The 24,367-nt window shown below is 42.1% G+C and overlaps 2 protein-coding genes across 4 annotated transcripts in view; one reads left to right on the top strand and one right to left on the bottom strand.

The window, feature by feature from the left end:
• si:ch211-133n4.6 (formin-like protein 2) lies at positions 1–12,304 on the bottom strand. Its single transcript, XM_014142725.2, has 9 exons — positions 12,108–12,304; positions 5,211–5,377; positions 4,245–4,309; positions 4,047–4,073; positions 3,696–3,728; positions 3,493–3,528; positions 2,154–2,183; positions 1,995–2,027; positions 1–1,246 (listed from the first exon to the last, which is right to left on the bottom strand). Exons 2-9 carry the CDS (start codon positions 5,219–5,221, stop codon positions 1,047–1,049), a joined length of 435 nt encoding a protein of 144 aa, XP_013998200.1. The 5' UTR covers positions 5,222–5,377; positions 12,108–12,304; the 3' UTR covers positions 1–1,046.
• zgc:86598 (Casein kinase II subunit alpha) overlaps positions 11,160–24,367 on the top strand; it is a 20,437-nt gene continuing 7,229 nt past the window's right edge. Inside the window, exons 1-4 of one of the 3 annotated variants that reach the window (XM_014142712.2) lie at positions 11,160–11,341; positions 21,288–21,422; positions 21,983–22,094; positions 24,150–24,251. In XM_014142712.2, the coding sequence (XP_013998187.1) occupies positions 21,322–21,422; positions 21,983–22,094; positions 24,150–24,251 (315 nt within the window). In that variant the 5' untranslated portion in view covers positions 11,160–11,341; positions 21,288–21,321. Of the gene's footprint in view, positions 11,342–18,741; positions 18,894–21,285; positions 21,423–21,982; positions 22,095–24,149; positions 24,252–24,367 lie in introns of those variants that run through there. The other 2 variants (XM_014142713.2, NM_001141340.2) reach the window with 2 other exon arrangements.

Below are 24,367 nucleotides of genomic sequence, written 5' to 3' on the forward strand. Positions count from 1 at the left end.
TCACTTTGCTCAAAGAAGTTTATTTAGAAAGATATGATGTAAGATACAGAGGTTTACACTTAAACATGTTTTGAAATTGATATTCATCAAACATGTTTCATACATAATGTGTTGAATACTGTGTGTATAAAAATGACAATAACAAAAAAGAAAGAAACACTTTTGATTGAAACACTGGTTTTGTGTTCGAGAGCAGGGTTGTTTTGAAAGGCTATCCACTAAAAGATATGCTGACTGAGGACAGTATAACAGTCTTTGGGTAGGCAGCATCAGTCAAAGGTATCCTCCTCAACTCTGAGAGAAATTATGGGGTTTCTTTAGCCTTTTTCTGTAAAGAATATCTAGTCTTTTCACTTTAGCTAACAACAGTTTGTATTGCTAGTTTGTAACTCCATATTTCCACCAACTGGCTCATGATCAAAATAGCAAGAGTCTCTCTAAAGGCACTGACACACCGGTAGCGTTTGCCAGCCGAGAGTACTTAGCACCTCTGAACAGAGTGCCAGCTGTAATTTGCAAACCGAGTGCAAACCACGCGAAAATGTTGGCAGTCAGACGCCCACCGGCAAGTGGTCCATAAAACACACCACGCCGAACGAACGGCGATCGACATTTGGTGCGATGTGTGCGCTCTTTTAGAAATTGAGGTATTTTCATGGGAGTGAGGTCCTTGCTATTTTGAAACAGGTTGGTGAATTTAGAGCAGTTTCAGCGGCTCTTAATGTCAAGGTCAGTTATGATATTAGGCCTGGTTTTATGTCATCACAATACATTGTTCATTTAATCCTACATTTTATTCACAGAGAAATGCCCATGAGTTTGTATTGAACATACCACTGAGTTTTTCCACAGACGTAACAGTAAACAATATGTCATGTCTTGCTGACTGTTCTGCTGCTCAAGATACATCAAAGCAGCTTCATCATGCGAGTACGGTTCTGTACACGTTCATGTTATGGCATATACAGTAATTGGATACAATATGTTTCTTCTTCTATGCAATTAACTAAAAGTAAATGTTTGCCTCTGTGTGTCTTTTTGGCATTTCACTGCTGACGGCGGGAGGGTCGTGATCTCCTCTTTTGTTGTGGGGCTGGGGCCTTTCTCCGGTTCCCACCTGCTGGCCCAACTAACTTTCCTGAGTTTTGTTGTGGAGCAGGAGTAGGAGGAGGAGGAGGAGGAGGCGTAGGAGGAGGAGGAGGAGGAACATAATTTTTTTTCAGACCTTCATCTGAGCTTTCATCCTCTGAAAGATAAGGAAATGTTAAACTTAATTGTGGAACATTAGACACATTTGATTGGTTCAATATTCATCATTTTTGTCCACTTAAAATATCTGGAATGATTCATGTGAGGTATTTATGATTTGTGTTGAAAAAGTGTGTGTGTGAGTGTGTTTCTCGTCCCCACAAGGATAGTAAAACATGGAAAAGGGCTATTTTAGGCTTAGGGGTTTGGTTTAGGGTTAGGGGTTAGGTAGATTACGATTTTGAATGGGAATCAATTGTTTGAGCCCCACAAGGATAGCAAAACAAACGTGTGTGTGTGTGTGTGTGTGTGTGTGTGTGTGTGTCTGCCACCTCTGGTCTTTTGGCCCTCTCACTCCTCTTCGAAGAGTATTTTAAATAATCCCACAGCACCCCCCCTCGCACCCCCTCCTCATGCCCAACACACTAAGACTCACACTTGACTTTTCCCCGTTACTAGCTCTGACTTTGCTAATAACTACTTTATTGAGGAAAAGTGTACTTACTATGCCTGTGATAAGTGGTTGTGACCACCTAGCTATCTTAAGATGAATGCACTAACTGTAAGTCACTCTGGATAAGAGCGTCTGCTAAATGACTTAAAATAAACAATTAAAAAAATGTGTGTGTGTGTGTGTGTGTGTGTGTGTGTGTGTGTGTGTGTGTGTGTGTGTGTGTGTGTGTGTGTGTGTGTGTGTGTGTGTGTGTGTGTGCATGGTGCGTCCCTGTTTGAATATGGTCTCTTACCCTCCTGGTCCTCAACACTGTTTGCTGCAACACCTACAATAAGGAATGAAAGCACATTCATAGTAATGTTATTTTCTTCTCCCCAGGCATACATTTGAGACTAAATGGAACCCATAGGTCTACGGGTTATATTCCTACACATAACAAAAGGATACCTACCAGGTCCAGTGACGCCATTAGGTTTAGGAGCTGTAGGGAGACAAATTATGAACAGATACTTTAGATATCCTCACAATGATGTTTATTTCTTAATTGATAATTGTTATTATACCAGTATTCTTTCAATGGTTTTATTGTGAATACAGAATGACATAAACTCATCATCTTGTCTAACCTCTTCACTTGTGCTGCTTACATCTAAGATGAGACGTTTTGACATGTTACAGAGCAAGGCATACATTTTCTGTCTGAATAATGTTTTGTTTCTTTTAAAGACATCATATTTTATTGTGTTTAATCTTGTGCTTTTTGACAAACTGTAATTATACTGCAACAGATCATTAAAAAAGCCCCTACCAGCAATCCCTCATTGTAATACTGTGGTTTATCTATAAAGAAATTGCAGAAAAAATGCATCATAAAAAACAGTATCACCAGCTATATTGTCTCATTTATGGATTCAACATTTATGGATTGCGTTACTGACTGCCATCAAGCTTCACTATAATGAGGAAATGTTGCAGGATACAAGAAGTACCACTAGATGGCGATGCAGGACAAAAGGTTCCAGGATCTCTCCTGTTTTTCTAATGAGTCATGGAAAGGGCTCTGCAGACTTTTCTGACGTGCAAACTGATATATAATCTCAGAATTTGTTCAAATTTGGTTCAGGTTATTGTTAGGGTTATGGACAGGTTTAAGGGTTTGGTTAAGTTAAGGGTTAAAGGTCAGTTTTTGATTTGGGCTAGTTGGTCTGTTTAGCCCTTCCCATAGCTCACTTCCAGTGGGAAAAAATATATATATATTTGTTCCTGTGACAGTGACTCAGGAACACTCCAGAATGTCCATGCACAGAACAGAACCTAAATTTCTCGCAAGAACAGGCTGTTACAAAGTTGACAGGCAGTATGTTATAGAACTAGTCATTTAACATCACATCTTTGTCATAGATTTGAAGATGAACATTTTCGTTTTTTCAGCTAATTTTAACTTTCAGTGGGCATGGTTTACCTGTTTATGCTAGACACACTCAAGAGTCAACATAGTTACACCACTATTGTAGCTTCCTCCCGCTTTCTTGAGAAAATTGATTTATTTGACTTTCAAATAACCAGTCTCATGTCACATCAGCAGACAAACAACCATCTGACCTGGGTTAGTAAAAACTACAAGACCCACCTTTATTTAGAGAGGATCAGAGGCTTCGTCCCAGTAATCCACTCTCTTCCTGAAGTGTGCACTCGCACTCTCCCTTCCAGAGTTTGCCCCATGCCTAGACCTTTCCCTCTCCCATAGGTAGGACATCATACACCCCCCCCCCCCCCCCTGCTGTGCTCACCGTTAGGCTGATCCGAGGAGATGGCATTTATGCTCTCTGTGGAACAAGCAGAGATTACCATTATGAACGGGTATATAGACCACAGACTGATTACCGTTATGAATGGGTATATAGAACACATAGACCACAGATTATGGATTAGACTACAGGCATATTGAGCACTGGTTGTAAAGAGTTAGCCAATGAGGTTCTGATGCTCTTACCAGTTGGAGCTTCCTCCGAGGTTGAGTCCTTATCTGTTTGTGAGAAAAGGGAGTGTGGTTCAGAATCAGGTAGCAATGGGCCTTTCTTTACATAGTCTATTCATAGAATTCAGATTCACACAACTTTAATGTCCTTAAAGAGGCAATTCATTTTGCAGCAATCACGATACATACAGACAAAGTCACATTTAAAAAATAACAAGATCAAAATAGCAATGGATATTTACAAGCAAGTAGGCTGGGTAAGTGCAGTGCAATTTCAATATACAAATGACTGAATAAAAATGATTTTCAAAGTCACATAAAGGTCAACATGGGAGTTAGGCAAAATCAGAACATTTCTCAGAATACCTGTGGACATGGCTTGGGCAGCATGATCTGAAAGTGTCACACAGAGACACACATAAGCACACATTGTAACCACCATTCACAGTTACTGTTAGTAACTCATTAATAACAGTTAATAACTACTTTATGCTAATGTTATTGTACATGCTGTTTGATTCAGCATCTGTTTTTCTGTATTCAATCATCATTGCCAACACTTACTGTTATTAGTATCGAAGTCAGCTTGTACTAGCAGAACTGCCAGAGAGCAGAGGATGAGAAAATTCCTGGAAACAGAAATTCAAAATTGGATTTTAAAAACCAATGCTAATTGCAGACTAGTTAAAGAAGCAATGGCCTCGACACAGCTGCCTTCTCTGTTTCAGGCTCTTTGACTTTATGACTGTCTCAGTGATTTTTTGACCATCTGTTATTCTGAATTCTAATTTCCAATCACACACCAAATCCTTGTAATCAACAGGCTGCTTTAGGAATATTTTAGTTAAGGTGCCAACCGAAGGATCTCTGATATTATCCACAACTTATTCCCATTGACCTGAGGGTAGACCTGATTCTTTAATCAGTGTATGGCATGGCCATTGTAAAATACCTAATCCATCCTAATGTGGCGTTTTAAATCCACTTTCTATTGAAAAACCCTGGAACCCCAAAAAAGAGTCTAAATTGTGAAGGTATAGTGGTATCAAAAAGAGGTAAAGTGTGTAAAAAATATATATATATTTTTTACATTTATTTTTAATTTAACTTGGCAAGTCAGTTAAGAACAAATTCTTATTTACAATGACGGCCTAGGAACAGTGGGTTAACTGCCTTGTTCAGGGGCAGAACGACACATTTTTACTTTGTCAGCTCGGGGATTCGATCTAGCAACCTTTCGGTTACTGGCCCAACCATCTAACCACTAGGCTACCTCCCGCCCCGGTTATGTAAAAATCATTCAAATGAAAGATGTAAACTAAAAAAACAGCACTTAGTCTGCCCAATTCTGATATTTTGCCCAATTATTGATCTTTTGACCAATCAGAACAAATCTTTTGCCAATAATTGGAGAAAATATAATAATTGGGCCATCTGTGTAAATGCAGCCTTAGGGTCCATGATGACATGTCACATTCTGCATCATACACTTAACCTTAAACAAAATCATATTAACGATAATACACTTACCTGGTCAACATGCCTTGAGGTTAGAGTCTGGATCCTGAATCGTACAGTACAGGCTTCAATATTGCACTTCAACTGGTCCTGACGCAGAAGATGGTTGTGGCGCTTTTATACCTTTCCCAAAGCCCATTGGAGATGGAAGGAGGAGTGGCCTGCTTATTGTGGAAAACCTGTGAAAGAAGAAAAAAACAGTGTCATGCCTATTAGGTTTCATTAGTTGTGTGGCTTAATGTACAGATTCATATGTCTCCTACCTACATGTATTCTCTCAAAGGCACATCTAAATATCCCAGAAACCTTTTGTTATGTGAGGGTGTTTCTAACATCATATTTCCCTCTCTTTTCTGTGTGTGTTTTTTTATCTGAAGGAGACGTTGCACTACAGTCTCTATAAAGTTCAGCCTCTACGCTACAGTGGTTGTCTGAGGGGGTGTTGGGAACCTGTGCCAAGAAGCAAGGTTAAGGTGGAAAACAGAATGGGCTTAGGGCCCATAGAGCTCTGGTCAAAAGTATTGCACTAATAGGTAATAGGGTGCCATTTGGGACATAGCCCTGATGATGGGAAGCTTTGAACAGCCTCTGTCCAGACCAGACTACCTGGCCAGGATTACACACACTGCTTCTCCTGAGAAATGTGTGTACTTCCTGCATTTTAGGCTAGTGGGCGGCAGCATCTCGATAAGGGGAATTCCCTGGTCCCAAATAGGGATCCTAGACTGAAATTTAAGTAAGTAAGTAAGTAATTAAGTAAGGCAAACCCAGACTAGGTGAAGGTCAGGAGGAACAGTCTGATTTTGGTCCAAAAAGTTGGTGAAATAAGGTTACAAGGGTCTGTTTCATTCAAACATAATCCCAAGGACCTAGTTTCTATAGATGGGCTTGATAGACTTAACCAAGATTGTATCAAACTTAACAACAGTCTTAGCTTGGCACAGGCAGATCTTATCCTGTGGTATTCCTCTTCAAACTCGCTATGTACAGTAGCTTATACAACACTCTTAGAAAAAAAGGTGCTATCTAGAACCGAAAAGGGTTCTTCAGCTGCCCCCATAGGAGAACCCTTTTTGGTTCCAGGTAGAAACCTTTTGGTTCCAAGTAGAACCGTTTTGGTTTCTATGTTGAACCCTTTCCACAGAGAGGTCTACATGGAACCCAAAAGGGTTCTATCTGGAACCAAAAAGGGTTTTACTTGGAACCAAAAAGGGTTCTCCTATGGGACAGCCGAAGAACCCTTTTGGAACCCTTTTTTCTGAGTGCACTTTTTAAGTGCAGTGGACGTGGAAGTAGAATCTCGCCTTACAATGCAGACTTCGTGGTCTCAGGGTAGCCTACAGTATATAGTTACTATTGTATGTAGAGTTATGGAGAAGGCCTCAGGCCCTGACTGACCTAAGGATATACTCTTAGAAAAAAAGGTGCTAAGTAGAACCACACAGGGTTCTTCGGTTTATCCTCATAGGGGAATCCTTTTTGGTGCTGGGTAGAACCCTTTGCAGAGGGATCTAGAACCACTATGAGGGTTCTTTAAAAAACGACTGTATATGGTTCTACCTAGAACCCTCTACGAAGGGTTCTGTCTAGAATCTTCAATGAAGGGTTCCCCTGAGAACCATTTTATCATCTAAAGGTTCTTCCTAGAATCCTCTAGAATCCTTCCTAGAATCCTTTAAAATGTAATTATTTCTGACAATACATTGCATGTATCATAAGGCCTAGTTATACCCTAACACATTGGTGTTAGGAATCTCCTGGTTTACAGGCCACATCAGTTTTGTAGTTTTGTAGAAATACACGTTATGGAACAGCAGGGACTGTGAAGAGACACACACAAAGGTACAGACATACTCATACACATAAATTGTAATAGTGTTGTATGGTGGTATTATACATGTTGTATTGTAGATATGTAGTGGTGTAATAATGTTATATGATACTGTTTTATCTTTTGTTTTATATGTAATGTAAGTGCTTTAATGTGTTTGGACCCCAGGAAGAGCAGGTGCTGCCTTGGCAACATCTAATGGGGATCCCTAATAAATACAAATACAAAATCAGGCCTGCAAGTCACATTATGCTGGGTTGCAAAGTGATGCGTGATTCCATTTGGAATCCAGCTATCCACCAAGTGGAATTGTTAATCATCTGCATCCTGCCTTCAGTCAGAATGACTGCCAGGGTTGGGAAGCTGGAATTCTGAGACTACCTCAATCATCTAAACTGGAACAACCATCTCAGTAATGGGTGCAATAAATCCAATTACTATCAGATTGGATGAGTTTAGATGGTATGTATCTTTGTGTAGCATAAAATGAATCAACCAACCAATGTGCATGCAAAAACACATATATTACAGTAAAACAAACAATTCTGAAATCCCCCTGCAATAGAGCATGCTGGGAAATATTGTATATGGTTCTATGTAGAACCCTTCTTGCCTTCCAAAGAATCATCAAACAACCCTTAATTCCAAAAACAGTTATTGGGATGTTAAAGTTTCAAGGTAGAAACCTTTGACTTACAAAGAACCCATCTTTTGATCAAAACAGCTATTGGTAGAACTCTATTCCTCCTTCAAGAACCCTTTTGGAACCCTTTTTTCTAAGAGTGTAGTATATGCAGGCCTTTAATACACGTATGCCAAATCCAATGTTGTGTGAAAATATTATGGAACTTATTTCAACAAAACCAGCTATTAATGAATGAAAACCGTCTCCAGCAGATAGCAATTTCACAAGTAGAGAATAAGAGTAATTAGAGTACAGAAGCTGTGTGTGAACTCATTTCCCCAGTCTGAATACAATGGCAACACTGACATTGCTCTCTGGAGAATGAAAGGCAAATTTGAGCCCCAGACTGCGGTAAGGTTTGCCCCATGTGCATCCAAAATAACCTGAAAAAGATGAGAAAGAAATCCAGCACTACCTGCGCGGACATGGTCAATTTCACAAGCTCATGCAGCTAAGACTAATGCCCCTGTAAGCCCCCCCCCATTCGCATCTCGTCCACCGCCGTCATCCGATCGGCTGGGTTATTTGCTTTTTATCAGACGGAACAAATGCCAATGGAAATGAATTGGCCGTCCTCAGACAAGACAGGAAGTCTAACCATCTGGGTTTTACCTTTCCTGGCTTTCTATGGGGGAGCCGACGCAAAAAGGAAGGCTCCTCTCCAGAGCAGAACAGAGGTAGAGCACTGATAATGGGAGAAAGTAGTCCCCCTGTAGTACAGTTACATCTCACACGTCCCCTTGCTTTGGTATTTAGGCCTGCTCTGGCCCAGGTATCAAAGGAGTCCTCTGTCTGCTCTCACTAAAAGGATTTCTCTCTTTAAGTGTAAAAGGATGATTAGCCGTTTTCTCTCTCTCACATTATGGATCCCCTGATCAGGCCGATGGGAGCTGTCTTTTCAAGGCAAACATTGGCCTGGAAAGCCTTTGAAAGCTGGTAAGGTCAGATTTACATGTGCATAGGGAGGAGGAAGCCCATGAGTGCAATGGACTACTAGGGTTCCATCCCGAGCACTGAAAGGACTGGGACCCAACTTCACTTTTAATTAGGGATCGTCATACAGTAAGAAAATAAGAAGACTACAGTACTGTATATCAATGACAGTGGCAGTGACCCCTCTTAGGGAAAGTTCATGAGATTGTAAACACATTATACGGAACTCATTGACCTTCACTATTTTTTATGTATTGTTTATTAAACAACATACAAATCCTTGAGTATGAACCTTATACACTGGCCTCTACTAAGGTCTCACCTCACAAAAAAAGTGTGTGGGGGGGGGATTACGTTATTCTTGATATTAATTGCAAACCACAATATTATTTTTCAAGACAACATATTGATTTACTCGACTTTTACTGTAAAAATCTGTTTTGAAGACAATGTGATGACAGAAGACAAGAGCACAACACTCTTGGGTCTCCAGTGTCCTCTCAAATACTATTGAATAAAATCGTTCGGTGCCAACTTTAGAAATTGCCTATAATAATTCAGCCGCAATTTTCAGAGCTCTCATCACCATGAAAAATTAGACCCTTCCACCAGCACATACCAGACAGGATTTATTCAACTGGGGATGGTATTGAATATCTAAAGTGTCACACATAGGCCTAGAATTAACCGGAATCATGATGCATTGTCTTTATTGTGATGGGGAATAATCTTTGGACTCTATAATCTGTGGACTCACCAACTCTAATGAGCAGTACAGAGACTTACCTGTCTTTTGGGTTGTGCTGAGTGACATGTTCAACACCCATTTATGAAGGTAACACCTATAACATATGATATCTCCAGACTAGTTAGGAATTTCTATCTATTTAGATTATCTAAAAAGTACTCATGTTCCCTTTATGGTACAAACAGAGAACACTTTGTTTTTGGGAAATTGTGTTACGCAACAGCACTGGATTTACAGTACCAGTCAAAAGTTTGTACACACCTACTCATTCAAGACTTTTTCTGTACTTGTACTATTTTCTACATTGTAGAATAATAGTGAAGACATCAAAACTATGAAATAACACATATGGAATCATATAGTAACCAAAAAAGTGTAAAACAAACCAAAATATATGTTATATTTGAGATTCTTCAAAGTAGCCAACCTTTGCCTTGATGACAGCTTTGCACACTCTTGGAATTCTCTCAACCAGCTTCATGAGGTAGTCACTTGGAATGTGTTTCAATTAACAGGTGTGCCTTGTTAAAAGTTAATTTGTGGAATTTATTTTCTTCTAAATGTTTTTCAGCCAATCAGTTGTGTTGTGACAAGGTAGGGGTGGTATACAGAAGATATCCCTATTTGGTAAAAGACCAAGTCCATATTATGGCAAGAACAGCTCAAATAAACAAAGACAAATGACAGTCCATCATTACTTTAAGACATGTAGGTCAGTCAATCCAGAAAATGTCAAGAACTTTGAAAGTTACTTCAAGTGCAGTTGCTAAAACCATCAAGCGCTATGATGAAACTGACTCTCTTGAGGACCGCCACAGGAAAGGAAGACCCAGAGTTACCTCTGATGCAGAGGATAAGTTCATTAGAGTTAACTGCACCTCAGAAATTGCAACCCAAATAAATGCTGATAAATAAATACAGAGTTCAAGTAACAGACACATCTCAACAACTGTTCAGAGGAGACTGCGTGAATTGCTGCAAAGAAACCACTACTAAAGGACACAAATAAGATGAAAAGACTTGCTTCGGCCAAGAAACACGAGCAATGGACATTAGACCGGTGGAAATCTGTCTTTCGGTCTTGATGGTCCAAATTGTACATTTTTGGTTACAACCGTTGTGTCTTTATGAGATGCAGAGTAGGCGAATGGATGATTGCCACATGTGTGGTTACCACCGTGAAGCATCGAGGAGGAGGTGTGATGGTGTGGGGGTGCTTTGCTGGTGACACTGTCTGTGATCTATTTAGAATTCAAGGCACACTTAACCAGCATGGCCACCACAGCATTCTGCAGCGATACGCCACCCCATCTTGTTTGCGCTTAGTGAGACTATCATTTGTTTTTCAACAGGACAATGACCCAACACACCTCCAAGCTGTGTAAGGGCCATTTGACCAAGAAAGAGAGTGATGTTCAATGAACAATGCTTGGATGATGTGTCCTTGCCTGATATCTGAAGACATGCATTAGCTTTATGAGCGAGTACTTTGCTTGGCAAGCTAACAGCCTTGTGGTAACATTTTGTTCACTGCCAAAAATGTCAGTGTGGGGCTTGTTGTGATGTTGCTTAGTCCCTGGCTCTATTCTGACCTGCTTGGATACTACTAGCCTACTTGTCTACAAGGGTTTCCCAAACTCGGTTCTGGGGCACCCCCTGGGTGCACGTTAAGTTTTTTGCCCTAGCACTACACAGCTGATTCAAGTAACTCATTATCAAGCTTTGAATTATTTGAATCAGCTGTGTAGTGCTAGGGCCAAAAACAAAACGTTCACCCATGGGGGGCCCCAGGATCGTGTTTGGGAAACCCCGAATAGTGACCATCAAATGAAATGCAGACAAGCGCCACCCCCGAGGAGTGGAAGTCTCGAGGAACTGCCTTCCTTTATCGCAAACTGGTTGCCGGTGTTCGGCGTCGCCATATTTTCAATCCGAAGCTCTGAGAGGTAATATACTGTATATTTGAATCTAGTTTACCCCCGTTTAATTGCCCCTTTTTGCGTAGAAAAAATCAGAATGTTTAGATTGTAGTGTAGCTTTCAACACTTGTTGTATCGCGCGCATGTTATCATCTCGTGGAATGAATGCGGTACTATAGTTTGTGAACTACTGGGAGTTTTCCCCCGGCCACGGCTTGCTGGTGAGCGGCTAACGTTAGCAAGCTACTATAGCTAACTATCTTCTATGGTTGTGTGGCAAGGCGTAACCAAGGCACCGGGATAGAAATATGACATTATACTCCCGTAAGAATATTGAAGTAGCTAATACACACACTAGCTTTAACATTAATAAAATCTCAATGTGGACATTTTTTTTACTATTCTGAACCACCGGTTTTAGCTAGCCTCGTCGATAAGTCCCAGAGCCACACTTTATTTAGCTAGGAAAACACCATGCTTGTGGCCTGATTACCGTGTGATAATCAATTAAATGTGCTTTTTCGTAACAAGTATAACTACCAATGTTGATGGAGCTAGTGCTAGCCTTAAATGGGTTTGAACCTTTTACAGATTTTTTTTAAAATGTAAAACTATAGATACTACTGGAACTAGCAAAGCGTTAGTGAATATCCAGCTAACTGTTAGTTAGCTAGATATTTAACGTTAGCTAGCCGGTTAGTTGATGAATATATCAATAGCTAGCGAGCTAACGTTAGCTATAATTCAAGCCAAGATTAGTTGGAAAGCTATCTTTAGGGGTCTATTGAATTACCTTTGTTGTATCTTGTACAGGTGTTTGACCAACTCGTCTAGATAGTTGGGTTTACATTTTGACAGCTGACATTCTGATGTTGCGTGTGAAGCTAAAGAGGACATTTTGTTGGAAGGCAAGTTATCTAGCTAGCCAGCTACCTAGCTAATTTGCGCTATGTCTCTTGTCTGACTAATATTCAATTAAAATAATACAACTTGTTTCTGTCTAGAAGCAATTAAATCCATATGATTAACAGCTCATCAATTTCTTGAATGATCACAAGCCTGACTCAAGCTCTGGCTATGTGTAGCCTATTACAGGGTAGCTGACTAAACTCAAATCCATGGTGAAAGAAGTTTCTGATGGAGTTGAGTTTAGTCAGCTAATTACAGGGGAATTCTAGCAAGGTAGCTATCTTTTGCCTCTTGTTTGCTTTCTGTGTTCAATTAGGTCCAGCACTCTACAAACAGTAACTTCTGATATGGAAATTAAGGAAGTGTAACCAGAGTTCACAATAATAATAGCTAATATGTTGGTATGACTCATGTAGCCACATTTTAAAAGGTCTGTGTCCCAGGCCCCATCACATTTTTTGGGCCGTGTATCACATCTTGGTTTGTAATGGTAGCTCCTCCACCCACCATTCAAGGTGAAACTATGTTACCTGGGCATCTATATTTATCAGGTGCAATATAGGCTAGGTGTACTCTCAGGGATCATGTCTCCCATGATCATTAGGCTAATGCCCCTCTCTCTGCCCTTGTTATTGTTGAAAGCCAGCTGCTATCTTTTCTAGGCCTATGCAATAATTTGAGTCTTTCAACGAAAATCAAATGTAGCCTATGTTTGTTCTAGTCTAGGTCTCATATGGGACAGTCCCAAATACTGAGATCAAGATCCCTTTGCATAGTTACATTTTTTTTTGGTGTGTGTAGAATGTCTCTGGTATTTTAGATTCGACTCCCTATTGTTATATGTTCACCTTTATCTATCAGGGGAACAAAGATCTGCCTTACGTGCTGGCACAGGCCTTGTGACTGGCTCTAACTTTGAGAGGAGCATGTGATCTGAAGTTAGTTTAGCTATGGTACTGTTTAACAAGACAGCTCACTTTAAGGTAGTGTGTTGGAAACGGGGGCCTTGGAGTCTCTGGAACAGTATTCTAACCAAAAAGTTATGCTGCAAAACACAATAGCTGTTGTTTCTGGTTCACCTCATACAATGCACAAGTCTTTGTTAAATTTTTATTATGCGCAGTGGCTTTGGTGTTTTGATTTGAGTGGAATGTGTCTAGTTTCAAGTTTTGGTATGTGAAGCCATTGTGATACTATGTGCCATTGTCATGTTGAGGCAATATGGGTTTGTGTGATTTTTTTTTTTGTTGTTGTTGAGTGTTTCCCTTTGTTGCAGTAATGACAATGGAACAGTTAGGAATAATATATTGTTATTATGAAGATCTAACCTACGTTTCCTTAAATGATTTCTGTAGCATACTACTACTGAACTTTATTATCGTCGTGTTAATCAATTATGTTTGTGATGCTTCATCTTTAGCTTGTATAGGCCTACAGGGTGAAATAAGGGTCAATAACTTTCACTGAAGGAAAGGACAGAAGGGTCTGTTCTTTAGTGGTGGGGGAATCTGTGAAGTTGAATATTGCAATATTATTTGAAGGTATTATAAATGTATTTATTTCTGGGTTGCACTTGTCTGCTGTACCTCCGTCAACTTCTCTGTAAATAGTGAACTAACTTGTTTTCATACATTTTATTTACATGACTGATCAAAACAAATGTTGTTTCTCTGCAGCTGACATAGGCCTATAGTGAGCAGTATGCTTTGGAAAATCGAATCGCGACACCGAATCACAATGCATATCGTAACGGCACCTAAGTGTCCTGATAATATTGTATTGTGAGGTCCCTGACAATTCCCAATCCTACAGTTCTTATAGTGTGCTGCAGGTATTATACCATTAGGTCTGCTGCACAGAATTCATTCTTCACACAGGACAGAGTGGCTGTCTCGTGTTTTTCTGAACTTAGGCAGTGATACTTAGGCAGGTGCTTCTACACCTGCATTGCTTGCTGTTTGGGGTTTTAGGCTGGGTTTCTGTACAGCACTTTGAGATATCAGCTGATGTAAGAAGGGCTATATAAATACATTTGATTTGATACTCCCCTCCCCTCCCTTGCTGTTGCTGTTTTTAAAATGGAAGTGGCACACAGTTACCATATACCTTTTACAGACAGACTTTACCGTATGTTGCCTGAAAAAATGTAAACCATTTTTTAGCGCTCAATTCATACTGTCTCGTTTGTACCACATTATTGCTTAGATAAGCCTTTTATCTTCTGTGCACATGCTGGCAACTTTAGGAGTGAGAGTAGACGTGGGTCCATGTTGGTGGATGTTTATTTTAATAAGTCCATTGTATGTATATATCATCACAAATAAATAATTATTAAATGGTTATGGGCAGGTCCTAAGAAACATAAAACTAAATGTATTTTCAAAATAATATAATGGCATATTTTCAGTTGAATTATGTTACTGGTCAGTGCAGTCTATATGCTACGTGGCTGTGCCATGCACAGGAACTCAGTAGTTATTTTGTTCATTAAACAGACAAGACACACTTAGGCTACCCTGATCATAGTCAATACATATTTTATAGTAGGCTAAGAATAATATGGAATATAACAGAATCAAATATAAAGGACATTTTTCCCACACAACTTGTTTATGTTGAGTAACTTCATCATGATACATTGAAAATATAGATTGATATTATTTAAAGCATGTGTTTATATTTCACAACCTATGCATGCTTTTGTATGGAGCCAGATACCTGCCAAAAGGTTGAACATGCGTATCGTTAGGATCCTAAGGAAATCCTTGTGTGAAACATGACTGAAATACATACAATAGTACCTTTCAGAGTTTTGGCAGTGTCATCTCCCCAACAAAATAAACATACACCAAATGGCATGTGAGGAGTACCTCCCTGAACACGTGTAACACTGTGTGTCAGCAAAAAAAGAAATGTCCTCTCACTGTCAACTGTTTATTTTCAGCAAACTTAACATGTGTAAATATTTGTATGAACATTTGATTCAACAACTGAGACATAACGTGAACAAGTTCCACAGACATGTGACTAACAGAAATTGAATGTGTCCCTGAACAAACGGGGGGGGGGGGGTCAAAAGTAACAGTCAGTATCTGGTGTGGCCACCAGCTGCATTAAGTACTGCAGTGCATCTCCTCATGGACTGCACCAGATCTTGTTGTTAGATGTTACCCCACTCTTCCACCAAGGCACCTGCAAGTTTCTGGACATTTCTGGGGGGAATGGCCCTAGCCCTCACCCTCCGATCCAACAGGTCCCAGACGTGCTCAATGGGATTGAGATCCGGGCTCTTCGCTGGTCATGGCAGAACACTGACATTACTGTCTTTCAGGAAATCACGCACAGAACAAGCAGTATGGCTGGTGGCATTGTCATGCAGGAGGGTCATGTCAGGATGAGCCTGCAGGAAGGGTACCACATGAGGGAGGAGGATGTCTCCCCTTTAACGCACAGCTTTGAGATTGCCTGCAATGATAACCAGCTCAGTCCGATGATGCTGTGACACACCGCCCCAGACCATGACGGACCCTCCAAATTGATCCCGCTCCAGAGTACAGGCCTCGGTGTAACGCTCATTCCTTCAACGATAAACGCGAATCTGACCATCACCCCTGGTGAGACAAAACTGTGACTCTTTAGTGAAGAGCACTTTTTGCCAGTCCTGTCTGGTCCAGCGACGGTGGGTTTGTGCCCATACGCGACGTTGTTGCCGGTGATGTCTGGTGTAGATCTTCCTTACAACAGGCCTACAAGCCCTCAATCCAGCCTCTCTCAGCCTGTTGCGGACAGTCTGAGCACTGATGGAGGGATTGTGCGTTCCTGGTGTAACTCGGGCAGTTGTTGTTGCCATCCTGTACCTGTCCCGCAGGTGTGATGTTCGGATGTACCGATCCTGTGGACGTGTTGTTATACGTGGTCTGCCACTGCGAGGACAATCAGCTGTCTGTCCTGTCTCCCTGTAGTGCTGTCTTAGGCGTCTCACAGTATGGACATTGCAATTTATTGCCCTGGCCACATCTGCAGTCCTCATGCCCAAGGCATGTTCACGCAGATGAGCAGGGACCCTTGGCATCCTTCTTTTGGTGTTTTTCAGAGTCAATAGAAAGGCCTCTTCAGTGTCCTAAGTTTTCAGAACTGTGACCTTAATTGCCTACCGTCTGTAAGCTGTTAGTCTCTTAACGACCGTTCCACAGGTGCATGTTCATTAATTGTTTATGGTTCATTGAACAAGCATGGGAAACAGTGTTTAAACCCTTTACAATGACGATCTGTGAAGTTAATTCGTAAAAATCAAAATATCTTTGAAAGACAGGGTGAGTTATTTTATATATATACTGCTCAAAAAAATAAAGGGAACACTTAAACAACACATCCTAGATCTGAATGAAAGAAATAATCTTATTAAATACTATTTTCTTTACATAGTTGAATGTGCTGACAACAAAATCACACAAAAATAATCAATGGAAATCCAATTTATCAACCCATGGAGGTCTGGATTTGGAGTCACACTCAAAATGAAAGTGGAAAACCACACTACAGGCTGATCCAACTTTGATGTAATGTCCTTAAAACAAGTCAAAATGACGCTCAGTAGTGTGTGTGGCCTCCACGTGCCTGTATGACCTCCCTACAACGCCTGGGCATGCTCCTGATGAGGTGGCGGATGGTCTCCTGAGAGATCTCCTCCCAGACCTGGACTAAAGCATCCGCCAACTCCTGGACAGTCTGTGGTGCAACGTGGCGTTGGTGGATGGAGCGAGACATGATGTCCAAGATGTGCTCAATTGGATTCAGGTCTGGGGAACGGGCGGGCCAGTCCATAGCATCAATGCCTTCCTCTTGCAGGAACTGCTGACACACTCCAGCCACATGAGGTCTAGCATTGTCTTGCATTAGGAGGAACCCAGGGCCAACCGCACCAGCATATGGTCTCACAAGGGGTCTGAGGATCTCATCTCGGTACCTAATGGCAGTCAGGCTACCTCTGGCGAGCACATGGAGGGCTGTGCGGCCCCCCAAAGAAATGCCACCCCACACCATGACTGACCCACCGCCAAACCGGTCATGCTGGAGGATGTTGCAGGCAGCAGAACGTTCTCCACGGCGTCTCCAGACTCTGTCACGTGCTCAGTGTGAACCTGCTTTCATCTGTGAAGAGCACAGGGCGCCAGTGGCGAATTTGCCAATCTTGGTGTTCTCTGGCAAATGCCAAACGTCCTGCACGGTGTTGGGCTGTAAGCACAACCCCCACCTGTGGACGTCGGGCCCTCATACCACCCTCATGGAGTCTGTTTCTGACCGTTTGAGCAGACACATGCACATTTGTGGCCTGCTGGAGGTCATCTTGCAGGGCTCTGGCAGTGCTTCTCCTGCTCCTCCTTGCACAAAGGCGGAGGTAGCGGTCCTGTTGCTGGGTTGTTGCCCTCCTACGGCCTCCTCCACGTCTCCTGATGTACTGGCCTGTCTCCTGGTAGCGCCTCCATGCTCTGGACACTACGCTGACAGACACAGCAAACCTTCTTGCCACAGCTCGCATTGATGTGCCATCCTGGATGAGCTGCACTACCTGAGCCACTTGTGTGGGTTGTAGACTCCGTCTCATGCTTCCACTAGAGTGAAAGCACTGCCAGCATTCAAAAGTGACCAAAACATCAGCCAGGAAGCATAGGAACTGAGAAGTGGTCTGTGGTCCCCACCTGCAGAACCACTCCTTTATTGGGGGTGTCTTGCTAATTGCCTATAATTTCCACCTGTTGTCTAATCCATTTGCACAACAGCATGTGAAATGTATTGTCAATCAGTGTTGCTTCCTAAGTGGACAGTTTGATTTCACAGAAGTGTGATTGACTTGGAGTTACATTGTGTTGTTTAAGTGTTCCCTTTATTTTTTTGAGCAGTATATGTATGTATGTATGTATGTATGTATGTATGTATGTATAATATATGAATGAATGAATGAAACTGCAATGAGTTAACTTGAAAACATGCAGGATAAATCTCAGTTGAGTTGACTTCATGTTTAGGTAGCTAATGTCATGGATTTGTTTGCCAGCCCAAGTCTAGATGGCATTAGCTGTGTTATGCCTACAACAGTGAAGTTTCAGTCCACTAGGTGTACCTCTACAGTATGGGCATATCTCTGGGTGACGTGGACATCGCCATTCATGCACCTTATCAAAATATAAGTTATTCAATATTGCACCATTCCGTTCTCTGGGCTCTGTTTGCAATCATAACCAGTAGTATCTACCAGGAATAATTAAACAGAATAATAAATGTTTGTTGAATCTATGAAATATGTATGACCACTGGAGTCTTTGCCACTCAATATTTTGATTATTTATTTCATCTCTCATTCTTGCCAAAGCATATTCTGTAGGAGGGGTTAATTTGATATGATTTACATGAGTTGTGTCATGAACATATGTACTGTGAAATGAACAATGTAGAGGTTAAGGTTAAGTCTTAAGTCTGTTATAAGCTTATTCCCACACTTTACAATATCTCTGTTGCAGTGGTCTTAGGTAGTCTCCGTATAGGCTATTCTCTCCATCGCGACGCTGCTGCCTAGTTGAAGAGCTTGTGATCTCCATGCAGTGCCTTGGGAAAAGCACGCCTCAGAAGATGCCCTTCTGGAGGAATGAAACCATAGTCATTATACCCGACTGTAGGTCTATTTACCTACTAGCCAAATAAAGTGGAGGGCATGCATGATGCGTGCAACATATTTGAACATTTTAATTAATCCTTCATTCAGTTCAGTCATTATGTCATCCATTGTCATTTGTCTGAGTTGCAATAGGAACTAAATCAGAGAATAGAACTGTCTTATCCATATGTTTATTGAAATCCATGTGTGTATTCAAAATTATCTAAATTCTCAAGTTCTTTAGCATATCTTACAAAAAAATATATATTTCAACTTGTAGGCATTGCAATTTAGGCAAATGTTGGGTACTGGTGTCTTGTGGAATAGTTGTAGTACTCTATTTGCGTTTAAAAAGAAACCTTAGCTCACACGCCTCTAAATACATTTTCAACAAAATTGTTGAAGCACGTGCAGTGACTGATAGGGAAAACAGACCTGGCCATAAGAATAGGCTATAGATAGTCTTGACCATTTGGGACCCCTTGGCTATTTCAATCAGGACAGGTTCTAGCCAAGACAATCAATGTTTTGTCTCATTTATTACTGGCTATAGCCTCTGCGGGATGGGGTTGTGCAACGCAAATGGTTATAACAAGCCTACATACGGAATGGAATTCACTAATACAACAGTCAAAATGCCTAATATAAGACCAATAGTCTGTGCTCCCAAATACTGGAAAAAGTATGATTCATTACTCACCACAGTAGCCCCATGCGGCTCTAAAAATAAATAATGAACGCACGCTTAACCCGGAAGCCAGCCGCACCAATGTGTAGGAGGAAACACCGTACTCCTGGCGTTGCGCTCGGCCCGCCACAGGAGTCGCTAGTGCGTGATGGTACAGGAACATCCCTGCCGGCCAAACCCTCGCGCAACCTGGACGACACTGGGCCAATTGTGCGCCGCCCCATGGGTCTCCCGGTCGCGGCCGGCTGTGACAGAGGCTGGGCTCGAACTAGGTTCTCTAGTGGCACAGCTAGCACTGCAATGCAGTGCCTTAGACCACTGCGCCACTCTGGTGACGCCACTCAGGTCAATATAACTAACATTTCCAGAGCCTAGTTGTAAACTAACCAATATGTAGATTCAGTGAGAAGGAAAATCGGACATTAATTGATTTTATCAAGATCCCACACTTCTCTCAAAGCAGCGCGAAACGGTGCTGAAATAGTTGACCACACATGGGTAGGCTAGTGTTTTTAAATGTTCTATAACAATTGGATGACTGGGAGTTTCAGTAAGCAACAAGTTGATGCCTTCATTGCATTGGTCTACTTTATTCCAATATTTTAGTAATTTGGTTATTATTTATTCCCACAGTAATTCGTTATGCATTTGTCCAGTTGTGGTTAAGAAAATCGTGCATGTGGTGGGCTATGCAAAGAGATGGGTGAAGTGACATGGCTCGCAAAGTTTAGAACTGCCAGGAGGATAGTAGTAACGGGTGCTGCTTAGCAACCATCAAGGGCTTAAGAAAGTAGTGCTGCTAATGCCACCACAGCATTACGGCAACATTTCATACTAAGCCGTAGGCAAACTTTACCGCATTGGTTGGTTGGCGGAAATAAAAGTAGAGGCTTTGTCGCTGGCAATACCTTTCATATATAAAGAAAAGTTGGTGAAATGCTAAAGTTGGCGGAAAAACGTCTTGAATTAACCAAACTTGTAGTGTGGTCTTTTATTTTGCCTATTTACATGTAGCTAGAGGCCATGCTTTTCCCTGTTCATTGATTCAGTAGCAGAAAACCAATTTGCACAAATATTAATGAAGTTATCCTGCTAAATAAAAAATCCTGAATAAGCGCCCACATGGTGACCGTTTGGAATGGATAGGCTAAGATTCTACGATTGGCCGTGATGACAAACACCCGTTTCATATTGCTCCACACTATAGCTCAACCTATAGCTGATATAGGTGTCTGGACTCAAAGTAGGCCATAGGATTCAAAATACAGCGACGTGTTTGAAGCCATCAACATCACAAACAACGACAAAGTAGTCGTCAAAATACTTCAGGTACTGGCTCTGGACTTCTATTTCACTCCATTGAACAGTTACTGAGACCCAGTGTTTCTTTCAAATGGGGCGGCAGGTAGCCTAGTGGTTAGAGCATTGGACTAGTAACCGAAAGGTTGCAAGATCGAATCCCCGAGCTGACAAGGTACAAATCTGTCGTTCTGCCCCTGAACAAGGAAGTTCCTGGGCCGTCATTGAAAACAATTTGTTCTTAACTGACTTGCCCAGTTAAATAAAGGTAAAATTAAGTAAAAAAATGCCTTTAGCCATGTCGATGCAGCCAGTGAAATGCATCATGGGAGCGCAGCGGCTTCACAGCTCTAGTCCATCCGTGTGTGTGTTTCTCTCTCTGTTTGATGCATTTCTATGGTCTTCTTCTCTGCCCTGACCCGCAGGTCCTGAGGAGACAGCCTTTGCGTCCACCTGAACATGTCTGGCCCAGTCACCAGTCGATCCCGGGTTTACCCCGACGTGAACACACAGAGACCCCGGGAGTACTGGGACTACGAGTCACACGTTGTGGAGTGGGGGTGAGCTGAGCTAGCCATCAAGCCATGTGATTGGTCCATGGCAGCACCACACCCTTACCCAATTCAGTGTCAGACATACTGACGTACTACTCGCATCCTCTTCCTTCTCAAAACCTATTGGAGGAGGTCAGAGGGAAGGGACCTCTGGCTTTCTCATCCAATGGGTTTTGAGAAAGGGGATAGGAGAAAGGACGTGAGGAGTATGCAATTTAGATTCTCCCTATGAGATTTAGCTATGGCATGCTCCCTCATCTGGGCCATGTTCAGCAGAGCACGGCACAAGAGTGTGGAAATGGAGTGTTCACATATAAATATATGAAGTAGAACAAACATGCCTTATGTAGAGTAAGGACTCGCATCAGCTCTATTCATCACATTTCTATCTGCAATATTCCACCTACAACATGGCCCTGGTGTGTTGCAGTTCTAATTGAGAACTTGGAATCTGCCAGCTTTATCATCCCGTATCAGTGTTAACTCTGTTGGTGGAATCGTGGGCTTATCCGTCTTAACATTGTTGTGAATATTACTCATTGTTTTATTCTCTGTCTGACCCTCAGGAATCAAGATGACTACCAGCTGGTGCGAAAGCTAGGCCGGGGCAAATACAGCGAAGTGTTTGAAGCCATCAACATCACAAACAACGAAAAAGTAGTCGTCAAAATACTTAAGGTACTGGCTCTGGACTTCTATTTCACTCCATTGAACAGTTACTGAGACCCAGTGTTTCTTTCTATATATATATATCTCAGCAAAAATAGAAACGTTCCTTTTTTCAGGACCCTGTCTTTCAAAGATAATTTGTAAAAATCCAAATAACAGATCTTCAATGTAAAGGGTTTAAACACTGTTTCCCCATGCTTGTTCAATGAACCATAAACAATTAACATGCACCTGTGGAACGGTCGTTAAGACATTAACAGCCTACAGACGTTAGGCAATTAAGGTCACAATTATGAAAACTTAGGACACTGAAGAGGCCTTTCTATTGACTCTGAAAAACACCAAAAGAAGGATGCCAAGGGTCCCTGCTCATCTGCGTGAACGTGCCTTGGGCATGCTGCAAGGAGGCATGGGGACTGCAGATGTAGCCAGGGCAATAAATTGCAATGTCCATACTGTGAGACGCCTAAGACAGCACTACAGGGAGACAGGACAGACAGCTGATTGTCCTCGCAGTGGCAGACCACGTATAACAACACGTCCACAGGATCGGTACATCCGAACATCACACCTGCGGGACAGGTACAGGATGGCAACAACAACTGCCCGAGTTACACCAGGAACGCACAATCCCTCCATCAGTGCTCAGAATGTCCGCAATAGGCTGAGAGAGGCTGGACTGATGGCTTATAGGCCTCAACAACGTCGCGTATGGGCACAAACCAACCGTCACTGGACCAGACAAGACTGGCAAAAAGTGCTCTTCACTGAAGAGTCGCAGTTTTGTCTCACCGGGGGTGAAGGTCAGATTAGCATTTATCGTCGAAGGAATGAGCGTTACACCGAGGCCTGTACTCTGGAGCGGGATGGATGTGGAGGGTCTCTCATGGTCTGGGGCGGTGTGTCACAGCATCATCGGACTGAGCTGGTTATCATTGCAGGCAATCTCAACACTGTGCATTACAGGGAAGACATCCTCCTCCCTCATGTGGTACCCTTCCTGCAGACTCATCCTGACATGACCCTCCAGCATGACAATGCCACCAGCCATACTGCTCGTTCGTTGCGTAATTTCCTGAAAGACAGGAATGTCAGTGTTCTACTATGGCCAGCGAAGAGCCCGGATCTCACGTCTGGGACCTGTTGGATTGGAGGGTGAGGGCTAGCCCCCCCCCCCCAGAAATGTCTGGGAACTTGCAGGTGCCTTGGTGGAAGAGTGGGGTAACATCTCACAGCAAGAACTGTCAAATCTGGTGCAGTCCATGAGGAGGAGATGGACACACCAGATACTGACTGTTACTTTTGATTTTGACCCCCCCCCCCCCCCTTTGTTCAGGGACACATTACTCCATTTCTGTTAGTCACATGTCTGTGGAACTTGTTCAGTTTGTCTCAGTTGTTGAATCTTGTTATGTTCATACAAATATTTACACATGTTAAGTTTGCTGAAAATAAATGCAGTTGCCAGTGAGAGGACGTTTCTTTTGCTGAGTTTCTTTTCATGTTATTTAGACAGTTGGAAACAGTAGGAGACAGGCAAGCGGGAATAACAGTAGGAACGGTGGAGACTGGGATTGAGCCCCGGTCTCCAGTTGAGCGAGACATATTACCACTAAACTACGGGCTCTGCACCTCAGACCCAAAGTTACTCACGCTGTGGATGGGCTTCAGTAAGGGCCTGGCAGCTAGCCTTTTGTTTATAATTTGGCCTATAGACTGTACAATGGGTTCCTGAGTGGCACAGCAGCCTATTGCACTGCATCTCAGTGCTAGAGGTGTCATTACAGACCCTGGTTCGATTCCAGGCTGTATCACAGCCGGCCGTGATTGGGAGTCCCATAGGGCGGCACATAATCGGCCCAGCATTGTTAGGTTTTGGCCGGGGTAGCCGTCGTTGTAAATAAGAATTTGTTCTTAACTGACTTGCCCAATTAAATAAACAATAAAGTACATATTCTGGGTAAGGCTTTCTAGATACTGCTCACAGCATGGTATTTCACAGAAGCACTGTCAAACTTTATTTTCCTTCCAATCTCCTGCATGTTCTTCTCTTGTGCCTAACAGCCAGTAAAGAAGAAGAAAATCAAGCGAGAAATCAAGATTCTAGAAAACCTGCGAGGCGGCCCCAACATTATCACACTTCTAGACATCGTCAAGGATCCAGTGGTCAGTTTCTCCACCTACTAATAATACATGCCATCATGCTGCTCCGTACATATCATATGACATTTGTCACCACTCTCGCTGAAAATCCAGACGACTCTGGTATGCATCCGCTATGT

Source organism: Salmo salar, chromosome ssa14, assembly GCF_905237065.1.
Source record: "Salmo salar chromosome ssa14, Ssal_v3.1, whole genome shotgun sequence".
NCBI classification, from domain to species: Eukaryota; Metazoa; Chordata; class Actinopteri; order Salmoniformes; family Salmonidae; genus Salmo; species Salmo salar.